General features: G+C 41.8%; 1 protein-coding gene across 3 annotated transcripts; it reads left to right on the forward strand.

Moving 5' to 3' along the window:
* The first annotated feature begins 387 nt into the window (after positions 1-387).
* On the forward strand, positions 388-21,812 carry Gja3 (gap junction protein alpha 3). 3 transcript variants are annotated; one of them, XM_047553416.1, is made up of 2 exons: positions 388-503; positions 18,548-21,812. In XM_047553416.1, the coding sequence occupies exon 2, from the start codon at positions 18,565-18,567 to the stop codon at positions 19,876-19,878; it is 1,314 nt and encodes a 437-aa protein (XP_047409372.1). In that variant the 5' UTR covers positions 388-503; positions 18,548-18,564; the 3' UTR covers positions 19,879-21,812. The 3 variants fall into 3 exon arrangements, with proteins under 3 accessions (XP_047409372.1, XP_047409373.1, XP_047409371.1); XM_047553417.1 differs by lacking the exon at positions 388-503 and adding an exon at positions 546-630; XM_047553415.1 differs by lacking the exon at positions 388-503 and adding an exon at positions 958-1,084.
* The last annotated feature ends 278 nt before the right edge of the window (positions 21,813-22,090 follow it).

Below are 22,090 nucleotides of genomic sequence, written 5' to 3' on the forward strand. Positions count from 1 at the left end.
AGATGACCCATCTGCCTTCCGATCACATCAGGCTCCGCCAAGTATCAAGCTCATCGGAACAAGTGATTTAAAAAATAAGAAGAAGAATTCGTATGTCTGCAGGCTAAATTAAGTGTGTGTGTGACAGGAAGCAGACTCCTGGCCGCTATTTATAGTCTTTTCCCCTGCCTGGGGCGCCTCCTCGACAGTACCCACACTGGCCAAGTCTGCTCCTCTGCCTAGGACTCGCTAGGCTAAGCCGGGACTCAGTGGGTTCAGTGACTCCAGCCCCGCCCTGCGCTGTCCGACCAGGGTCCGCGTCCCCAGGCGCCAGCACGCGGGAGGGGCTGGGGTGCCCCGACGCCCACACACCCCAGGTTCAGGGTGCACCTGAGAGTAGGGCCCGACCCGCGGAGCCGAGGGCAAGCGTGGCCCGGGCAGACGAGCGCACGTACGCGCGGAGGGAGCTCCCCGAGGCGGGTCGGGTCCGCGCGCTCAGCTCTTCCCTCCAGCCCCGCATTAATGTGCGTTGGTGGGTGTGGGGCGGCAGGGGAGAGCCCCGGGTTTCCACATTCGGAGCCGGCAGGCGGTCCTGCAGGCGCCGGTGCGAAGTGCCGGGTTTGGGGATGCGGATGCGTGGCACGGGTCCAGGTGCGGGATGCAGGTGTAGGTGCGCAGTGGCATGGGAATGCTGAGTATGGGTGCGCCTGCGAGACGAGGCTATAGGTGCGAGGTGAGGCCGAATGGGCGCCGATGCGAGGTGGTATGGTGAGTGCCCGGTACGCGCCGCTTGCTGCAGGGTAGGGATATGGGGCGCGAGTGTGTGGTATGCGCGCCGGGTGGAGGTGCGCTTCGACCCTGACGCCGCCCCCGCGCAGCTTGGGCAGGGGGCGTGGCGCGGCGGCCGGGGGCTGCGGCACGGGGGCGCCCGGCGCGGAGCCCGCTGGGGCAGCGGGGATGGCGGCCGGGGCGGGGAGGCCGGGCCCTAGCGCGGGGCGCACGCGTGAAGTTGCACCGCACGTGTGAAAGGAATTCTCGTTTTCAAAGCGTTGGAGAGTCCTGCTAGAGAAGGAGCGCGTCTGGGTCACCGCCGCAGTAGAGCGGGGTAAGGCGGGCTGGGGCGCTCAGGAGGCCGGCGCCGGGGCCGAGCGAAGCGCCTGGCAAGGGACGGGCGGGACACGACGTCGCTACCCTCCTGGGACAGCTCTGGAAGGCTGGGGCCGCGCGCGTGGGCGGTTCCCAGCTCCCTGGAGTTCTTTCGGGATACTTGGAAGAGTTGTGGAGAACCGCAGGGCTGGGGAGCTGGGCCCTAGAGAAACTTTCTGAGAAACTTTTGGCATAACTGATCTCCATTCTTTGCTCCTGGAAGTCTCGGCGGAGCTCCTGTTCTCCCTGATGGGTGGCCAAGGCTGAAGTTGTTTTCCTGGGGATGTTTTCCCCCTGGCGTGGGAGTAATCAAGGGCTGCCCCAGAACATTAGGGAGCTTAAGGACTATTTAAATACTTGAAAACTCTCACAGCTCTAGCAGCTGCAGAGAATGGAGTGCAACTGTCGGCGGGTGATAGCATCGCCGTGGTCTCTCAAGTTGTGCTGGGAATGCTTGAAAATGAGGTTGACTCGCTTTAAGAAAATTTTTTGAAGTTTTTTTTTTCTTTTTAAAGAAATATGTAAGCTATCGGTGCCACGACCTAATTTCCTGATCTATATGCTTGTGATAATGTAAGTGTTAAAGAATTTACAGAACAGTGGAAAAACACTTATCTGCATTCTACAGTAATCCCACCTTTGGGAGACTTGTAGTGACAGTAAATCACAGTGACCCGGCGAACCTGTTGCTTTACTGCCTACTCCACACTCTACTGAACCGAATTCATTCCACTATGCAGAATTCTCGGTTAGTGAATATTTGTGACTGGGGCTTCAGAACCCCAGTTTTTATTTTATCAAGGTGCTTACAGAATATGCCATTTAAAAATGATTATAGGACTGGAGTTGTGACTCAATGTCGAGCACTTGTCCGACCAACCCAGGCCCTGGGGAAGGAAAAAAAAAAAAAAAGTGATTATATACAGACAGCTGAGAAATGAATTATGTATTGGCTCTCACCTAAAAATTAAAAACGGTGGTGATTTCTAGTATGTGTATGTGCATCACCACTGGCAAGACCATCCACGGTGCTACGGAATGTATTGCAAAACAAACGTTAAAAGATTAGAAAGGAAAAAGGGGGAATTTATTTTCCGAATGCCAATGTTTTCAAAGTAAACATCAGCTAATTTGGCACAGATTCCACTGGCTCAGCAGTTTGGATCCTGTTGAGATAAGCATCAAATAAGGGCAGTGCACGTGTCCCTTTAGGGTGAAGTAATTCACAGAATTGTAGTACTGGCAACAAATTAGTGCTGTTTGTTAACCAGTACATGACTGAAACTTGTCTTTAAATAATGGCAGGAAGTCAGGTATGGTAGTGTGTGTCTGTAAACCCAGCTACTCAAGAATCTCAAGCAAGAGAATTATGAGTTGGAGGACAGCCTGGGCAATTTTGCAAGAAGTAAAATAAAATTTTTAAAGTGTTGAGAGTGTAGCTTAGGGTAGATCACCTACCTGGCATGTGCAGGACCCTGGATTCAATCCTTAGTGCTACCACTACTACTACTACTACTAATAATAATAATAGTAAATAGCAGGTAATATTTTAATTCTTTACCAATAAGAAAAAGAATTTTGACCCAATTTTCTTTTTAAAAAAAATTCTACTTTATTTGGAGACGATACAAGTACATAAAAATTTCAGAGTTCACAAAAGTATACTTAAAATGGGCTGTGGTTGTAGCTCCATGATAGAGTGTTTGCTTAGTGTGTGGGAGGCACTGGGTTTGATCCTCAGCACCACAAAAAAATAAATAAATAAATAAAATAAAGGTATTGTGTCCATCTACAACCAAAACAATTTTTGGGGGGTGCTGGGGATCAAACCCAGGACCTTGTGCTTACGAGGCAATCACTAGGACCTTGTGCTTACGAGGCAATCACTCTACCGACTGAGCTATCTCCCCAGCCCCAAAAACAATTTTTTTGAAGTATAGGTAAAAAGTCCCTCTCCAGCCCCAATTCCCCTCCTCAGAGGCAACCACTGAAATGATTTATTAAATGTAAATGTATCATTTGGACCTTATAATGTATTGTTATTTTTTGTCTTTGCATTTTTATTAGTGCATTGGAATTATAGATGATATTAGGGTTCATTGTGGCATAATTATATCTATCCAGTTTTCTTGAATGCTAACTTACATTTTAAGTTATTGTGTTCATTTTTCTTAATTAAAATAATTTTTGCACATGAGTTTGAAACTTAAAATTATGTGAATTCCAGAAAGCCTCATACATGTAAATAATTTAAACTATGGTCTGTCAAATGTTACCATTTCTGGAACATGCACTAATGATAAATAGGATAAATATATTTTTAGAATCTTAAGTGTTTCACATAATTATGCAATACCTTAATAAATGCAGAGCTTTTATAATTTGCTAAAATAGTGTCAAAACATACCAGAATGCTTTGAGAAGCATTTTGTCTTGTGTGGAAAGCTTGGTTTCCAGGATCTTGGTATGAAAAAATAGCCAAATTCAGTTACTGACTTTATTAACCTGTAGAGTCTATCTCCTTGCCATCACTATATAATGCCTATTCCCAGTATTTTGATCTTTTTTTTTTTTTTAACAAATCACCTCGTCCATGAATTACAAATGAAACTCCTTTAGGGTAAGGACTATATCTTAATTATTTCAATATCCTCAGTGCACAGCACAGTGCCACACGTATACAAGGTATTTTATAAATGTTTACTGAAGAGGGAAAAGAGATCCAATACTGTGCATTTACCAGCATATATATCTATGTAAACTGTCTGTTTTTGCAATTTCAGTATAATGCTTAAAGACAATGAAAAAACAATAAAGTTTCATCTTAAATTTTGTTCTTATATTGATGGGAAGTTCTTCATCCCATGGTAATTAGGTTGATAACCTACTGCTTGCTTTTAAAAAGCTGTACTACAGCTCCAGAAATATGGCTTAGTAGTGGTTGGTGTAATTTCTGCCACTCTTGCATTTTTCTTTAAGAATTAGTGGTTTGCTTTAAATTTACTGTTAACAAACTAATGATGCTAAACATATAAATCACTTAATTTTTTTCACTCAGTCCACCTGATGATTTCCATAAATTGTTCATTTATTCATAATACTCCAATTTCTCTTAGCTTTGAAATGAATCTTTCATTCTGGAACTTAGAAGAGATCTCTAGTTATATGCTATTAGGAGTAGGTTTGAGTAAGAAAAGTAAAGTTATATTTATACTGTAGAAATTTTTCTGCAAAAAAAAACATTCGATGTGTAATTTGTGTCAGTAATAGAAATAGATAATAAAATATCAAAATCATCATGTTGTAAGATTTTGTTCACTATGAGTAAAAATATCTGAATTTACTTTGAAATTATGATTCTAATTTATATGATGAAGTAACTGAATTGTGCTTATCATGTCAATACTTATTTAACAATTTTTATAAAGGTGAAAATGCCCTCTTTTTAAACTCTCACTGGAAGAGTGAAAGGTTAAAATGTACTCTAACCTGTGTTTCTAAATATATGTATTGGAAAATGTGTTAGAATTAGATATAATACAAAAGACAACTGTTGTAACCTGAACCGTCCGCCTGGTGCATGAAGTCATGCAGAAGGAGGGGAAGGTAAGTTGCACCAGGAGTTGGAAGTCAGGAGTTTTCTTGCTAGCTTCACCACTTGGAGCTATGCAACCTTGGGCAAATCTCAGTGCCCTCTCTGTGCCTCCATTTCCTTGTTTATAAATAAGGAAGATAAACTAGAGTGCCTTGAAATTTCTTCCAGCACTGCAATGCTGTGACACTGTATTTCTTCCATGGATAATGAGTAAGTTTCCTGAATGATGTTATTTAGGTTTGTATAGGGAAGTTACCTTTCGCCTATATTTATTATGTCAGTGTTTGAAATACTAACCAGACTTCCTGACTCAGGTGTTTTAGACACGACAAGAACCTGTTCAGGTCACTGGTATGCTAAAGCACCCCTGAAATTTCATTTATTATTCAAAGCAGACCCTCAAAGTAGGATAATGATGCATTCCATTTTGCTTTGAGTAGTGACTTTTTTTCATTATTCAGTTATTAAAACTTGGAGGATCAATGGTGAAGAACATACATTAAAGTTAACATATCACTGAATATCTAAATAAAATGTTTGGGTAAGTGAAGATCTAGTGGAATTCATAGTTCTTTCACAGAAGTCATTTAAAAACTTACAATGCCGTTTAATAATTGGCAGAAGAAACTAGAGGACTTGGCCAGGGTAATGGAAAGGGAGGGTATCTGGAGGGCTTAAGAGGAACCCTGTGTGACATGAATAGTCTTGGAGGGCAGTTGTGTTTCTAATTATGCTCTGGATCTGTCTCCATCTTTCTTTTAGATGAACTGAAGTTTGGCCAGCTGTTAATTTTCTAACTTAATGTTAGAACTCTAATTGTGGAAATAGTGACTTAATACTGATTTCCAAAGGGAATATTTATTTAATTCAAGTGTTTCAAGAAGAAAATATGGATAAAAAGTTAATTTTGCTCTTCTTGAATGTAAACATTAAAGACCTTTGGTTTTAAATGAACCCATTTGTTTAAATTACTTCAAATTAAAATTAGCTGTCACTGCAGCCAGGTGTGGTGGCATGTACCTGTCACTCCAGCTATTCAGGAGACTGAGGCAGGAGGGTTGCTTGAGCATACAACTTCAAGGCCATCCTGGAATATTGCAAGTCCCTGTCTCAAAAAATAAAATTATCTCTCACTAAACTTTTAATTATAGTAGGTCAAGAAATAAAAACTGATTCATTCTTCCCTTTGAACAGAGATGAAAAGTGTTCATTGTATTTGCCTTACTTAACCAAATTAAGACTGAAGAGCATTCAGCTTTTCAGGTACTCATAAATGACTAAAATTCCCACATGAAAGAGAAAAAAAGATGATAATACACATGTGGCAAGCATTATTACAAGTGCTTCCCACACATTCTTATTTCATAAGTAATATAAGTAGATTAAAAGTATAATTTAAAAATGAATTTTGTAAATGTAAATATAATAAAGAAAAAAGCAAATTAGGTGTTTCTGGAGATTTATTCTCTATGAAAATATGTATACCTAGCAGTGCTTTAGAACTGTTACTAAAGATGTTGGAAAATTAATATTTTATAATTTCACCAAAACAGTTGATTGTGAATGGGAATTTCCTGGCAGAGCATTAAATTGTTAGGAAGTTATTGAAAAAAGTGTCTCTACAATGTATACCATATTCATTCAACAGCAAATAACAAAGATGTGGATCAGTTTGTTGTGGATAGAAAATTGTTTAAAAATAATTAAGAAGGACCTGCATTTTTCCCTTTTCAAGTGGGATAGAAACCCCTGGGACTATATAATAAAAAGAAATTTTGCACTAAGGTAAAGAAGGCCCTTAAATTACATATGTGTATTTTATAGTAATCTTGGGAAATAATAAAACTAACATTATCTATTTAAAAAATCTATAGGAATTTTTTGCAGACTTATTCTATGTGCCATGAATATAGCATACATGGTAAGACATTGGAAAAAAACAGTCATTCCTTTTTAAACATATCAAAATCAGTTCTTTAAGGAAAGAAAAACTGTGCTAGGGATATACAGTTCAGTAATAGAGCACTAATCTAGCATGTGCAAGGCCCTGGGTTTGTTCCCCAGTACAAGAAAGAAAGAAAAGAATAACTCCTAGCAAGACTAATATTTTAAAAGCCCCAAGCAATAATTGGAACCAAACAAAGGAATCTGAGTACAAATATGGGGTTTAAAGAGCATAAGAAAATTACACAAAAAATGTTATGTTGATAAATTTGAAAGAGATGAAATGGAAAATTTTCTAAAAGATACAAATGATCAAAATTAACTTAAAAAGTAGCAGATCTTACATATATCAGTAATAGTTAATGACATTGAGTTTGTAATCAGATCTTCCCAACCCCATTAAAAAATATCCCAAATTGTTTATATTAGATTCTTATATGAGCTTATTCAAATAATTTAAAATTTTTCAGACTTAAATAATTTGCATGCCAAAATCTGATGATAATTTTTTTAAAAAGTTGAGCCCAATCTTAGGTATGAACAAATAAGAATCCAAACTAGAGTGATAACAATTAAATATTCTAGTATATTAAAAATTAAACCATAAGAAGAACTTATACTGCAAAACTAAGGTGATCAACATCTAAAACTCACAATAGGTGCTAGAAAAAAGTGCTCTACAAAATCCTGTACTCAGTCGTGGTTTAAGAAACAAAAATCGCACAGTCTATAGAAAAGACTAGTCAGAAACTTCCTTAGCTTGATAAAAGTTAAAACCTCATGCTCAATGATAAAACTTTAAAAGTATTTGTGTTAAAGTCAGAAACAAGAAAGTATGTCTTCTACAGCCAGTAGAAGTCCTGGCTGGCTCTGGAAGACAAGAAAAAACAATAACAGGAATTAGTATTAGAAAAGGAAGGGATACATTTGTGCTTAATAGCAGATGATGCAATTGTGTGCCTACATAGAAAATTCAAAGGAGTGTTCCACTAGAACTATTAAGTGCTTTCTAACAGTTTCCTGGATACAAGATTAATATATAAAAATAACATTCAGACTGAGGGTATAGCTCAGTGATAGTGTGTGCCTAACATGCATGAGACTCTAGGTTCTATCCTCAGTGCTTTCAAAAACAAAAATAATGAGGCTGGGGTTGTGGCTCAGTGGTAGAGCACTTGCCTAGCATGTGAGAGGCACTGGGTTCAATCCTTAGCACCACATCAAAATAAATAAATAAAATAAAGGTAATGTGTCCATCTACAACTAAAAATTTTTTTTAAATAAATAATGTTTCTAAGTACCAATAATAACCAATCAGAAAACTGAAAAACTATTTAGAACAATCTAAAGCATCTGGGAATAAACCTGACAAAAGATGTGTAAGACTTTCAAGGTCAAGATCCAAGGTACAATTGAAAGACATTTAAGAAGTTTCTCATCAGTGGAACAGTGTGCTCCTTACTGGAAAAACTAGATTGTAAAGAGGTAAAATTTATTTGTCTGTAAGTTTAATGCATTTCTAGCTAAAATTGTATCTTGGATTTTTGTGGAATCAAATTTCATATGCAGGGACTAAAAGGTCCAATGAGGTCAAGACAATTTTGTAGAACGAGGTTGAGGGACTTGCCCTGCTATATATCAAGTACAATCATCCCTGGGTATCCACTGGGGATTGGTCCCAGGAACATACACACACACACACACACACACACACACACACACCATCTCCTGCAGAAACTAAAATCTTTGTATGCTCAAGTACCTTATGTGAAATGGCATAGTATTTGCATGGAACCTGTGCATAGCCTCCAGTATACTTTAAATCATTTCTAGATGACTTATTAATACCTAATACAGTGTAAATGCTATGTAAACAGTTGTCATGCTGTATAATTTAGAGAATCACAGCAAGAAAAGTATTTATACATGTTCAGTTCAGATACAATTTTTTAATAAGTATTTTTTATTTGAGGTTGGTTGAATTCCTGATTAGTTTTGGAGGGCCAAGGCTACTACTCTCTTAAGTGTGAAAGCATGAAATAGGCAGATAAGGAATGAAATAAGCTAGAGGAAAAGTCTTTCCACTGCTAAAAATATAACTAGGGAAGCCCATTTATCAATATCTGTTATTTGTGACTACTTCAACCCACTTTGTCCTTTTAGATAGCAAAACTTTACCACCTGAGCCATCACTGCCTCTACTCCAAACCTGAGCAGACATTACAATTGAACGTAGAACTCTCTGGCTAAGCCTCACAATTCCATTCAACAATCCAGGCAATCACACAGTTAATACAAAATTAATTTACCTAGCCCTACTCCACATTATATTACTTCTAATTAGTAAACCCAGTAACAGTGTTTTGTCAAGATATTGTTATAAAAGGGTATCGCATATAATACAGATTAAATCTTTGGTTCTGATTCTGCTCCAGTCTTAACTCAAACTTTCATTTCCTGATGAGTAGTTCCCTCTCGAGCCCATCTGTGCTCAACTTGCAGACGCTGCAGAACTCCAGGGCTCTGACCCAGCCTTTCTTCTTCTTCCTGCCCTAGATGATCTCCATGCAGTCTGAGGGTTTTAAATACCTTCTGCTTGATGACAGATCCCAGATGTGAGCCTCCAGCTTCAACACTTCCATGTCTGTTAGGCATTTCAAACTTCATGCATCCCAAATAGAACTTTTGATTGCCATGCCCTTCCCCAACCTGACCCTCCTCTGCTTTCCCCATGTTGGAAAAAGACAGTTCCATTTCTCTAGATGGAGGCATGAGTACTAGGTCCTCCTCAGTCCTTCTTTGGTCCTCCCCACCAGAGCCCTTGGGCATTTCTCATGGGGCAACCTTTAGGCAGGTTCTGCTGTTTCTCACCATTTGCACTGCTTCTCTGGACACCAGCATGGTCCTCTCTCTGGAGCCTCTGTGCTCACCCTTGCCCATCTCCACCTGGAGTGCTCTGCCTCCATAGCTGAGGCTTCCCTTTCCTTTTGTCTTCATGTCTATGTCCCATTCCCCCTGACCTACAAAACCTCCCCTGCTCCTCTCTGACCATATGCCCCACTCCTGTGTCTCCAGACAAGAGAGGGCATCTGGCACATCTGACAAGGCATGTGTTGTGTCATGCCCCCTGCCACACACACAAATGTAAGATGAGGGGACAGAGCCCTTGTTTGGTTCAGTACCAAGTCCTCAGAGAATCCTGTGGGCGGAGCATGTTGAAGGACTGCATGTTGCCTGTGGATTGGTGTCTGGTTATGAAGGGAATGCAGGTGGAACTGTACTCTCATCCTCTCTGCCCCCCATCATCAGACATTCTGTCTTCTCAAGGGCTTGAGTCTTGCCCTGGCTTGAGACAACCTCCTTTTTTGACCTCGCTGACAAAAGTCTTGTCAGCACTCTGGAGGAGGTTTCATCCCATAGCTGCCCTCCCACCTCCCTCCTGTTTTTGAAGGAAGCTACTTGTCTCCCCATCCTCCTCTTCCATTGTGACTTCACTCTGATGTCCAGGACCCACAACTCCTCTGTCTTGAAGAAATCTCCACTAGGCCCTTTACTTTCCTTTAACCCACATTGCCTATCCTTTGAGTTGTATATAGCTTCTACTCACCCCATCTACTCCTCTTTAACCCTTCTCCTGTATGTCCCTACTCTCCCACGAGACTGGTCACTTGAGGACCAACAGTGGTGTCCCTCTTGTGAGATCAAAGGGACTTTTATTTATTTTCATTCTTGAACTCTTGAAAGAATGTTGACACTATTAATCACCCCTCTTCAAAGCCCTCAAGACTGACTTCTGATACATAAGCGTGACTCACAGGTATGCTGGGCTCTGCTATCCTTGAGTGCCCTTTTGCCCTTGAGCCCATCCCTGGTCTTCAGGCACCTTCTGGCTCCTTGTTGACTTTAGAAGCTTCCAGAGTTAACTGAACCATTTCTACTAAGGTTAGAAGTTTCTAAACTTCCAAGCTACTTGAAAGGCTGAGGCAAGAAGATCTCTTAAGGCCAGCCTGGGCAACATAGCAAGGCCCCTGTCTCTTTAAAAAAAAATTCTAAACTAACTTTGCTACAATGACTGAAAGGGAGGAAATGATGATGCCAAAAATAAAAGGTAATTTCACAGAGCATATTTTCCAAGAACCTAACAAAATCTAAACTCTGGGACTTTAAGGAAGCTCATCTGGCCCACACTGAGGGAGACCATTTTTGCCATCATCTAGCACCAGTGGGCTTGGTCTTCACTCACCTTGATCCCTTCTGCCTGACTGTAGTACCTTTCCCTGAAGTTCCACCTTTACATGGACAAGTCATGAGTCCTTTCTGATGTCATGATTCATTGTTTTTGTTTTCTGCCAAGTTCATCATAAGGTCTTTTTCTTTGCTTTTCACACCCACTCCCATGAAGCTACAGCCACTGACAGACCCTCCTCCTAACCACTTCGTACATTCTGAGAACTGTGTTATTGGATTGTTTCATCATTGTGTGAACATCATCAAGTGTACTATGGCATCACTAGGTGGTATAAGCCTATGGAACCCCATTATTTTGTAATCCATTATTGCCTGAATTATGGCAGCACATGACTTTATCTTAAAAATGCTCAGTAATGCAGGGTACAGTATTCTGTTGTTAGATCATATGAACCTTACAAAGTTAGTAGTCACACTTGGAGGTTTTCCATCAAAGATGAGAATAAACCTGTGCTAGGCCATTTTGCATTACTATGATAAAAATGCCTGAGGTGTATTACTTAGAAAGAAAAGAATTTTATTCAGCTCAACATTTTGGAGGTTCAAGGGCCCTGTTAGCTGCAACACATGTTTGGTGGCTAGGATCTCACAATCCCTTCCAAGAGCATGCCCCTAGTTGACCTAAAAACCTCCCCGCAGGCTCCACATCATCTTCCATCCTCTCCCCCAATAGGGTGCTAGGCATTCCCTTCACACAACCTCTGTGCTACTCCCCCGTGATCTCAGTCTCTGAAGATACTGTCACCCTTTCTCTATACTTACTTCTTCTAGTACTCTTGCTGAGCCACTGTGACTCATATCTGTGCTGACTTTGCTATCTGACTGATATTAGGGATATGATTTATTCATTTTCTCCATATTAGTACATTAAAGTTGTACATGATAGTGGGATTCATTGTAGGGATATGATTTAAAAGTGGTATTGATAAAAAAAAAACCCTCCAGAACCGCCACATGTCATCTGCAACTACCTGAAGTCAGCAGCTGTGAAGGGAAATGGAGGCCACTTCTGCTTTAGAGGTGCCCTTTCGAATGGATCCAGATTGTTAGTATTCCAAAGAGTGCTCTGGTTAAATTTGGCATTCATGCACATATGCATCTTACAAAGCAAAACCCAGCCTGTGAAGTACAGCAGTGAGGCTCACCAGTGAGTATAAGGGACACTCTTACCCTTGACTAGTTAGGTTCTGTTGGGAAAACTGCACCCCCCCAAAATTACTGCTCCCAACACGTAGACTGTCAGGCAGGAGGATGGAGTTCACTCTAAGCTCTGTGTCATCAATCATAGCTGCTGTCCTGTCAGGGCTGGTTATGTGCCTCAGCAATCCCAGAAGCATTATCTTCTAACACTGGGCTAATTGTGCACAGTGTATTGTATTTGTCTTTTGTGTACTTACTATTGACACAATTAAAGAGCAGAAAGGAGTAGAAACCATGATGAACAATGAAAAAGGAATCAGCTGATTTTTTAAAAAATTAGAACTTCAAAAAATGTAAGTCATGGTCATGACACTTTTATAATGATAAATGTGATATGTAGTTATGGAAAATGTGGAAATGTATGAAAAGAAAATAAAAATCATCCCATTCTTAAAAAGACCACTGTTAACATTTCAGTGTCATTCTTCCTTTTTCTATATGCATATATGAGTGTGTGTAAAACAGCTGATATTAGACTGTATATTGTGAGTCTCTTGTCATGTATCATTATAGCATCAGATTTCTTCAAATCATTAATGTGGTTTGAAATTATATTTAATATAACAATATATCAATATATTTCAATAGTTATAAATTATATGAAATACTTATATTTTAGTAATTATGGATCAACCATAGATTTTCTTGTATGTCTGGCCTTACTCTATAAGGAATTTAAGGTACCGTATCAGTTAGGAATTATTTTGTCTGCAACTAACACAAAAAATCTAAAATAAATATAGTTTTTCCTCCTAACATAAGGAAAGTCTGAAAGTGACTGGCAGGGTTGATTCAACAGCTCCACATTGTCACAGCAGATGCCTTGGAGCTTATTGACTCGAGCTTGCAAGGTGGCAAGCTCCAGGCATCACGTATGCACTCGATATAGAAATAGTACAAATAACATCTGTCTTTTTCTTTGAAAACCAGTTTTCCCAGAAGTTTTCCAGCAGGGTTCTTATACCTCACTGAACAAAAATACATTTCATAGTCACCTCTAGCCAGAAGGGAGGATGGGAGAGCAAGAACTTCCCTTCCTCGTCACATTAGAGGCAGAAAAGATAAATAGGAGCTGTGTCGGTCAACCGGGGGGTCAGTCACAGCCAGCCACAGTGACTTATTTGACTCACCTTTTAGAGGACATTTCTGTGCTCTTATCTTCCTTCTGGTAAATAACATTACAAGAAACCATGTACAAAAATTTATATAAATATCTGGTTATTGCCACAGTATCAGGCCCTAGAAGTAGAATTCAAGGTCAAAGGTATTATTGCTTTTACATATCTCATACTTGTTATTAAATTCTTTTTCCAGAAAGATCTTACCACTGTATACTACCATACAAAGTGTGATACCACTGGATGCTCCCATTTAGGACATTCTCTTAATTGTCCATCTCTAACATTTAATGAGCTGTGACCACTGCCAAAGCACAGGCAGAGCACCCAGATAGCATCATTCTTAAAGGCTACACCTGGAGGTCACAATGCAATTCCAGTGGCATATATTTAAGCGTTCTGAGTACTTGAGCCTAAAGGGCCTGGAAAGAGTGAAGCCAGCATAGATGAATAATAAGACACTGTAGTCAGCTTCTCCATCCTCTTCTGTTTGACCAATGAAATAAGTAGTTGTTTATGACCCTGTGTTCCTTAACAGGTACACACAATGAGCCTTTGAGGTGAGCCTTTGATAGTTCCTTGCTGAGGTCACTCTGAACATTGCGGAATATTTTGCTTCCCTGACTCCACAGGGAAATGCCAGCAGCTCTGTTCAGTCTGTGACAATCAGAAAAGTCTCCTTCCTTCCTGTGTGCCACAATGCTGTTGGGGAGCCCACTAGCTCCTGGGTTGAGCACATCAACAAACAGGTGACACTGTGGCAAACAGTGCAAAACAATTGTTCATCCAAGAGGGTGGCTGGACACATTAGATACCCACACTGGCTTCTCCTCACACACCTCCAGAAATGCACATTTTCCAGTTCTGCCTGCAGACATCAGGAGGGAAGGGTGCACAAGCCAGATCTACCCTCAGGACCAAGGCCTACCCTCAGAACAGAGCCTACAGCAGTCAAGTGGTCTTTGGAGACCAGCAATTATGCTGTCCTTGGACAGCAAGGAGAGAGGACACCTGTGATGCTTAGGCTAAGCAAGGGTAGGTAGGAAATGGAGGGAACTTCCTGAAACAGAGGAGAGCATGATCAGAAGAGAGTGCCCAGGGCAGCAACGTAGGCCTGTGTCGGCCACCCTTAAGGGAAGTATGAAATAAGGACAGTTCAGCAGGCTGAGCTCTGGATGGGGAAGGATTTCAGGCTACAAAAACACCATATGCAGAAGCCATAACAGTGGCATTTCAGAGACTGCTGGAGTTTGGTGTGTCTGGGGCTGTTTCCAGTCCTGATGGGTCTTGCATGTTACCATGGTTTTGTCCTGTGTGGTGTTGGTTGGATACTTGACAGTTATCCTTTGGGCTATGTGTTAAAAGACTGCAGGGAGGAGAGGGCTAAAGGTGAAGAGACCATTAAGGGCTTCTTAGTGAGCTTTTTGTCTCCATATTGAAGGATCTGACTCAGGCTACTTAAGAAGTAGCTCATTTAGCTCACTGTTTGGGGCCTGACACTGGCATTGGCTCGGTTCTGGTGATATCTTTCACCAGATAAAACATCTGTGTGAAGGGAGGATCTTATATGGCCAAATAGGAAGTCCAAGAGAGAAGGCCAGAGCCCCACAATCCTCCTTCATAGGACTTCCCACTAGGCTTCACCCTTTCAAAGATCCATGACCTTCCAGTAGCACCATACTGGGGACCAAGACTCCAACACATGAACTTTTGGGGGACACTCATATCACATGAAAACCCTAGCAAGGAACCTTCATGATAATCTTCAGGGAGCTGAATGCCTGTCCTTCTAGGGATGCCTGTCAGAGCTGACTAAGACTTAGAATTGTAACTTGGAGGAGAAGCAGAAGGTAACCTACAATGGTTCCATGACATACCTCATGGGAAAGAGTGGGTTGTTTCCTGTACAATAATTAAGTTTCAGAAGTAAAACATTTTACCTTCTAAGAATGTGCAAAATGGTAGTCACTAATTGAGTAGAATTTACACAATATATGAATTTTTCTCCAATTAGTCATATATTAACTTCTAGGGCTACATATACATTAATAAGCACATTCTTGATCCAGTGCCAGCTACCCACCTTATAGTCCCAAATCCACTTATTAGGATTGAAATGAGACTTATCCCAGAGTATTTACATTTTTAACTAGAGTCAAACTCATAGTAGAAAATCAAACATCAGCAGACTTGTGTAGTAATGTTTTTGGCAGAGGCAACTTACTGTTAACTAAAATTACCCCATGTGGATATCACTTACTCAAAGAAAAATCCTGATGTCATTAAGTGATTATGAGGCCTGGTTTGACATTAAGGTTCATGTCTAAAGCATCTTTTATGGTTAGAGAAGTCTGTGTCATTGTCAGCTTCCTCTTCTGCATTTTTAAGTCATTTCCTTTTCCATTTACCCAAACTAGGTAAAACTATTTGCAATGATTATCTATTACGGATGTGATAGTATACACCTGTAGTACCAGCTACTCAGGCTGAGCTGGGTGGATCATTTGAGCCTAGGAGTTTGGGTCAGCTTGGGAAATGTAATGAGACCCTGTCTCAAGAAGAAGATGCCAGTTATGACAGTCACAGTATGGGACAAGGAGACTGTAGGATGCATGAAGAGTAAGATTTCTCTGAATATCTCAACTAAATAAGCAGCGTTGAAAGTGTATTCGAAGACAGCTATTCATCTGTTTCTTTAAATTTCTAGCAAGTAAAGTTTTATTTGCCTTCAAACCTAATCATAAAAAGTAATATTTTAAACATTTTAAAATTTAAAATGAGAAGAGTTTTCCTGTGATCCCACTAGCAACCTAGTCATACTCATACAGCAGAGATGGCTTTCCTTACTGCCAAGAGTGGCTTTGAGAACACTGAAGCTGTTCTTTAGTTCCAGTCCCGTGCCCAGCCTATTTGAGCAGCAGTGACATGGGGGCATCTAATCTCTATCCCTTGTGTCTGAAGAGTGCTGCTACCTTCTCAAAGAGGGTCCATGTCTTACTTCCCTCCATCACTGTCACCCATTTTCCACAGGTTCAGAGAGAGGCAGCTCCTGCCCAGAGACACATACTTAACTTGCTGAGGAGGCCTGGGGTGAGCCTGCAGCTCTCTTTTCCTCAGGTATACTCATACCTATGAGCCCTGCCCAGCACCCTTGGCTCTCCAACCCAGAAGACCAAGGCATGGCAGCCTCTCTCCATTTACTTTGGCTCCGCTGTAGCACCTGGACTGCATTTGGATGTGTTTCCCCAGCATCCAGCACAGCACTAGGGACATACTGGGCACCTACTAGTGCTATTGAGTGACTTCCTGCTGCAGGACTACAGCCCTGGTCCTGGAAGGATTATCATGACCAGTTAGCCCCTGGCATATCCCTTGGCCCCCAGTCACCCTCTACGTGCATCCATCACCCCATCCATCTTTGCCCAAGTGTTCAATTTGGGTTTCTGTGGGGACCACAAAGATTGCACTTGAGAGGTGATTTTAGGTGGTATATTAATTGATATGGAATCATATGATGAGAAAATCCCTTAACAACTCTGTTTTCATCCTAACAGTGATCTTGGAGAAGGTCTGTTTGATTATAGTACAGTTAGCACTTCACATCTGCAGACTCAACCAGTCAAAAATCAGAGGTAGGGCTAGGGAGATAGCTCAGTTGGTAGAGTGCTCACCTCACAAGCACTAAGTTCAATCCCCAGCACCGCAAAAAAACAAAAAAAAATCAGAGGTATTCAGGGGAAAAATTGTGTCTATACTGAACATGTACAGACTTTTTTTCTTGTCATTACTCCCTAAACAACACAGTATAATGACTATTTACATAGCATTTACACCATATTAGGTATTATGTCGTCTAGGGACGTTTTAAAGTATACAGGAGAATGTGTGCAAGTTCAGTTCAAATACTGTGCCATTTTATATACAAAACTTGAGCATCTACAGATTTTGGTATCCTCAGGGTTCCTGGAACCAATCCCCTGTGGATACAGAGGAACACCTCTGTATCTTTATCACATCTTTGATACTTCTAACTTTCCTTGTTTAAACAAAGAAAGAGCTTATACTCAGGGGATTTGTTTGTTTGGCTGGTTGGGTTTTTTTTGTTGTTGTTTTGTTTTGTTGGTGGTGGGGTTAGAGCAAACAATTGTCATCAAATTCTACCATCCATTTATGGTATTAGTACCTACTTTCACAAAAGTGATGTAGAGTTTCCTATTTAAGCTAAATTTAAGCATAAAAAGAAAGTTGCTATGAAGAAAAGAAATCATAGGAGAGGTAGTAGATTAATATGGCAAAAGTTATGAAGGTGATGTGGGAATTACAACAATTTGGGGGAATTTTACTCTAATTCACACCAAGGTGAAGATTTGGAGTTGGTCTGAGCTGCAGGTAGAGTCCCAGAGTTCCTGTGGGGACACCATGCTCCTGTGGAGAAAGATGTGGGGAGTTAGAGGTCAGGTGAGTCATATGTCTCTCTAGCTCTCCTTTCCTCTCCATGAAATGAAGGGTGGAACATGTGGTATTTCATTTATGCCAGCAGTTACTTCGTGTAACTACTGCTGAATGCTGTAGATATTTATTCAATTCTGTCGCACATGTTAATGGGGAGATACATCCGGTACTTCGGTATCCATTGACTCCAGGACCCCTGGAGGGGACCTCATAGATGGTCATGTCCCTTATATAAAATATCTTAGTATTTGCATAGAGTCTACACATACAGATCTATATACTTTAAACCATCTCTAGAAGACTTATAATACCTGATATGGTGTAAACACTGTGGAAATGGTTGTTATATTGTATTAAGAAATAATGACTAGGCCAGGGTGCAGCGGCACATGCCTATAATCCCAGCAGCTATGAGGCTGAGGCAGGAGGCTTGCCAGTTCAAAGACAGCCTCAGGAATTTACAGAGGCCCTAAGCAATTCAGCAAGACCTTGCCTCTAGTTAAAATATTTAAAAGGGCTGGGGATGTGGCTCAGCAGTTAAGCACCCCTGAGTTCAATTCCTTGTACCAAACAAACAAAAAGAACCACTAGAAGTTTGTACATGTTCAGGACAGATGCAATCCTCCCCTGCCCCCACCATTATTTTTTCATCTGAAGTAGGTTGAACCTAAGGATGTGAAGAGCTGACCATGCACATGTGTACATACACCCCTGTGGAGAGTTCCCCAGCACTGCCCACATTTGGAAGTGGGAGTACAGCTGATAAAACTCAATTCTAGTTTTCATCATGACTGCCCCTAGGGTCATTGACCTCTGCAGCTTAAGTACTCTAACCTGCGTATTAATGCGCAATGTTCCCTTACAGGTTAGAAATCTGAAGCAATGGGTGATTGGAGCTTTCTGGGGCGACTACTAGAGAACGCACAGGAGCACTCCACAGTCATCGGCAAAGTTTGGCTGACGGTGCTGTTCATCTTCAGAATCCTGGTGCTGGGAGCCGCAGCAGAGGATGTGTGGGGTGATGAGCAGTCGGACTTCACCTGCAACACCCAGCAGCCAGGCTGCGAGAACGTTTGCTACGACAGGGCCTTCCCCATCTCGCACATCCGCTTCTGGGTGCTGCAGATTATCTTCGTGTCCACGCCCACCCTCATCTACCTGGGCCACGTGCTGCACATTGTGCGCATGGAAGAGAAGAAGAAAGAGAGGGAGGAGGAGCTGCTGAGAGACGACGCGCACCAAGGGCGGGGCCAGGAGCCTCTAGAAGGGGCTGGTCCTCAGGACAAGACTACTGTGCGAGATGACCGAGGCAAGGTGCGCATCGCTGGGGCACTGCTGCGGACCTACGTCTTCAACATCATCTTTAAGACGCTCTTTGAGGTGGGCTTCATCGCTGGGCAGTACTTTCTGTACGGCTTCCAACTGCAGCCTCTGTACCAGTGTGACCGGTGGCCCTGCCCCAACACGGTGGATTGCTTCATCTCCAGGCCCACCGAGAAGACCATCTTCATCATCTTCATGTTGGCAGTGGCTTGTGCCTCTCTCGTGCTCAACATGCTGGAGATTTACCACTTGGGCTGGAAAAAGTTCAAACAAGGAGTGACCGACCATTTCGGCCCAGACACATCCGAATCCAGACTGGTGGCCGCAGACCCATTGCCACTCACTTCCCGCCCACCCACGGTCACTATTGGATTCCCACCTTTCTACTCGCATTATGCCTCTCCCCTGGGACAGGCAAGCGAAGCAGGGTACCCCGGAGCCCCTCCACCAGCAGCAGACTTCAAAATGGTAGCGCTCAATGAGTCACAAGGGAAGGGCCACCCTGCCAAGCTCTACAATAACCAACACCTGCTGATGACAGAGCAGAACTGGGCCAACCAAGCGGCTGAGCATCAAACTCCAGCGCGGAAAGCCTCCTCGGCAGCATCCAGCCCTGCAGCCCCAAGCCCCGCAGGCAGCAACAGCCAGCGGCTCCCACCCGAGGCTGGGCAGGGAGGCACCGCGCCCCAGCTGCTGGAGGACCGGAGCGGTAGCAGCTTGGAAGAGAGTGCCTTGGCTGTGACACCCGAAGAAGAGGAGCAGGCCTTGACCACCACAGCAGAGATGCATGAGCCTCCCTTGCTCCTCATAGACCCGGGAAGGTCCAGCAAGGCAAGCAGTGGGCGGGCCAGACCAGGTGACTTGGCCATCTAGCAGTGGTCTCTCCAGACAACTTTATAATACTTTTTTTCTAGAAACCAAAACCAAAGCCAAAATTCAAATCAGCAGGTAGAAAGAGCCTGAAATTGAGAGCACGCTGGAGTCCCAGGAGGGTGACATGGAGCAGAATCAATCAGGTTTTCGTGTTTAATGCTTGCTGTTCTTAACACTGAGTTATAGTGGAGATGATTCCAATGTTTCTGAGTTTGTGAGGTGGGGCAAATCTGAGGGCAGCTGTTGGCCTTTAAAGATATTCACAGCAGCCCAGCAGCCTGATTGCTGTTGGGCCTCTGGATTCTTGCTGTCTCTGTGGGTAACTGTTCTGTTGTGACAAAGCAACAGGTGTCTGCAGCCCTTCAGCTAGGGACAATTAGGTTTTCTATTCCTAACCTCTCCAGAGCCTCTGGGCAGCCCAACAAGTCACAGACGCACTTAGCTCTATCTCTGCTTGGTACTTTTAACCTAGAGTTGAATTTCATTTGGGATATTTGCCAAACTGCACTAAAAAAAGATTTAGAGTGAGTCTATATACTGTCATTTGAGTTTCTGAAATTGGATGTGAAGCCCAGGATATCAAACTACAAGCTTCATGACAAGTGACAAAGAGCAGTTACCCTCCAGAGTCAGATTCAGTGAGACAGAGCCACAGAGGTTGCGGGTAGAAGGCAGGTGGAGTCACAGCACCACTTGAAAGCACTTTTCAACAGCTGAGGAAATGGACATGGAAGTGTGGCAAGAATGTCTTAGGTATTTATTTTTTAAGTGATATTTTGTGCTTTGCTCTGAATGGTACAGGTATGCCTACTTTCCCCCCACTTTCTATCTTTTAGGAAAAATAGTATTGTTAAAATGGTTACTGACACAGAGAATGATAATTTGTCCTAATACATACTAGTAAAGATTTTCAAACTTCCTTTATAAAAGAAATTCTTCAATATCATGAGTCAGTTAATCATAAAGAGAATGTAATATATAAAATAAAATCGGGGGGAATTTAAGTGCATTTCAAATACTTGAAGTTGTGAAGTTTTTGAATGGGAAGTTAAAAGTTAACTACTGTTGCCAGGAAAAATATTTATGCAGATGAATCAATGATCTACACTTTTTTTTTTTTTTTAAAGAAAACAATTCAAAATAAAACTCTTCGAGTTTCCTAACCATTCTTTGTGGGTAGCCTGTTTGCTTTCTAAAGTTTAAATAAAAGTGTCTGGGTTTTACTGCCTGTGTAAAAGCGTGTGGTGATTGTGGGGTGTACATCTTATTTCTCACCCACATGAGAGCTGTCCTACCAGGGAAGCTATTTATGTATGTGGGCCCAGCTGGAAGATGGCAGAATTTTTGTATGGCACACACTGCTATAGAGTCTTGGTCACAATGTGTTTATAAACTGATGAGCAATGGTAATTTGAGCCTGTCTCCACTCACACTTTTCACTTCCAACTTCCACTGAGTATTGTTAGCAAGTATCTTCAGCCCCTTATTCAGCAAAAGATCATATATTTTCCCATTTCATTCATTTCTTTTTATAAACCAATTTCCTGGTGATTCATGTGAGGCCACACTCTGCAACATACTTTATGTTTTATATCATAAAGGGTGATCCACTAACAATCTGCTGAAAAGAGTGTGATTTTTCAATGATCTGATTCATGTGTGCTACTCATTTTGCATATGAATCAAACACGGTTCATTAGTGTGTTCTGCTTGCCCTAGGATGCCCTGGACAATTGCCCAGACTTGGAAAATGCTAGCTTTCCATATATACTGAAAGCAGAATTAAGACTTTTGGAAAATTATTTGAATGATTCTTCTCAATTTTCCTATCCTGGTGCATATCTAGGGCCATTCTAGATGCATAAGTTCTAACTCATCACATTGCAGTGGATGCTTTAGCTTTAGGACAACAGGACTTAGCTGTCATGAGTGAGGGGCTGTGAGAAAATCCTAATGTGAAAACATTCTGATAAACTTTGTTCCTTTTAGAAAATGCAGTAACACAACTGGGGATGTAATTTAGTGATTGAATGCTTGAACAAGACCCTGGATTTGATCCCCAGCACCGCCCCCCACCACCAAAAAAAAAAATGCAATCACAGTCATCAGAGACCATAGGTATGACTCAGGGTAGATGAAAATGCTTACTTAATTCTACCATAAAAATGTTAATAATAAGCATCTTATTTATCCACAGTTTGATTTTGGGTGG

This window comes from Sciurus carolinensis, chromosome 5, assembly GCF_902686445.1.
Source record: "Sciurus carolinensis chromosome 5, mSciCar1.2, whole genome shotgun sequence".
NCBI lineage: Eukaryota > Metazoa > Chordata > Mammalia > Rodentia > Sciuridae > Sciurus > Sciurus carolinensis.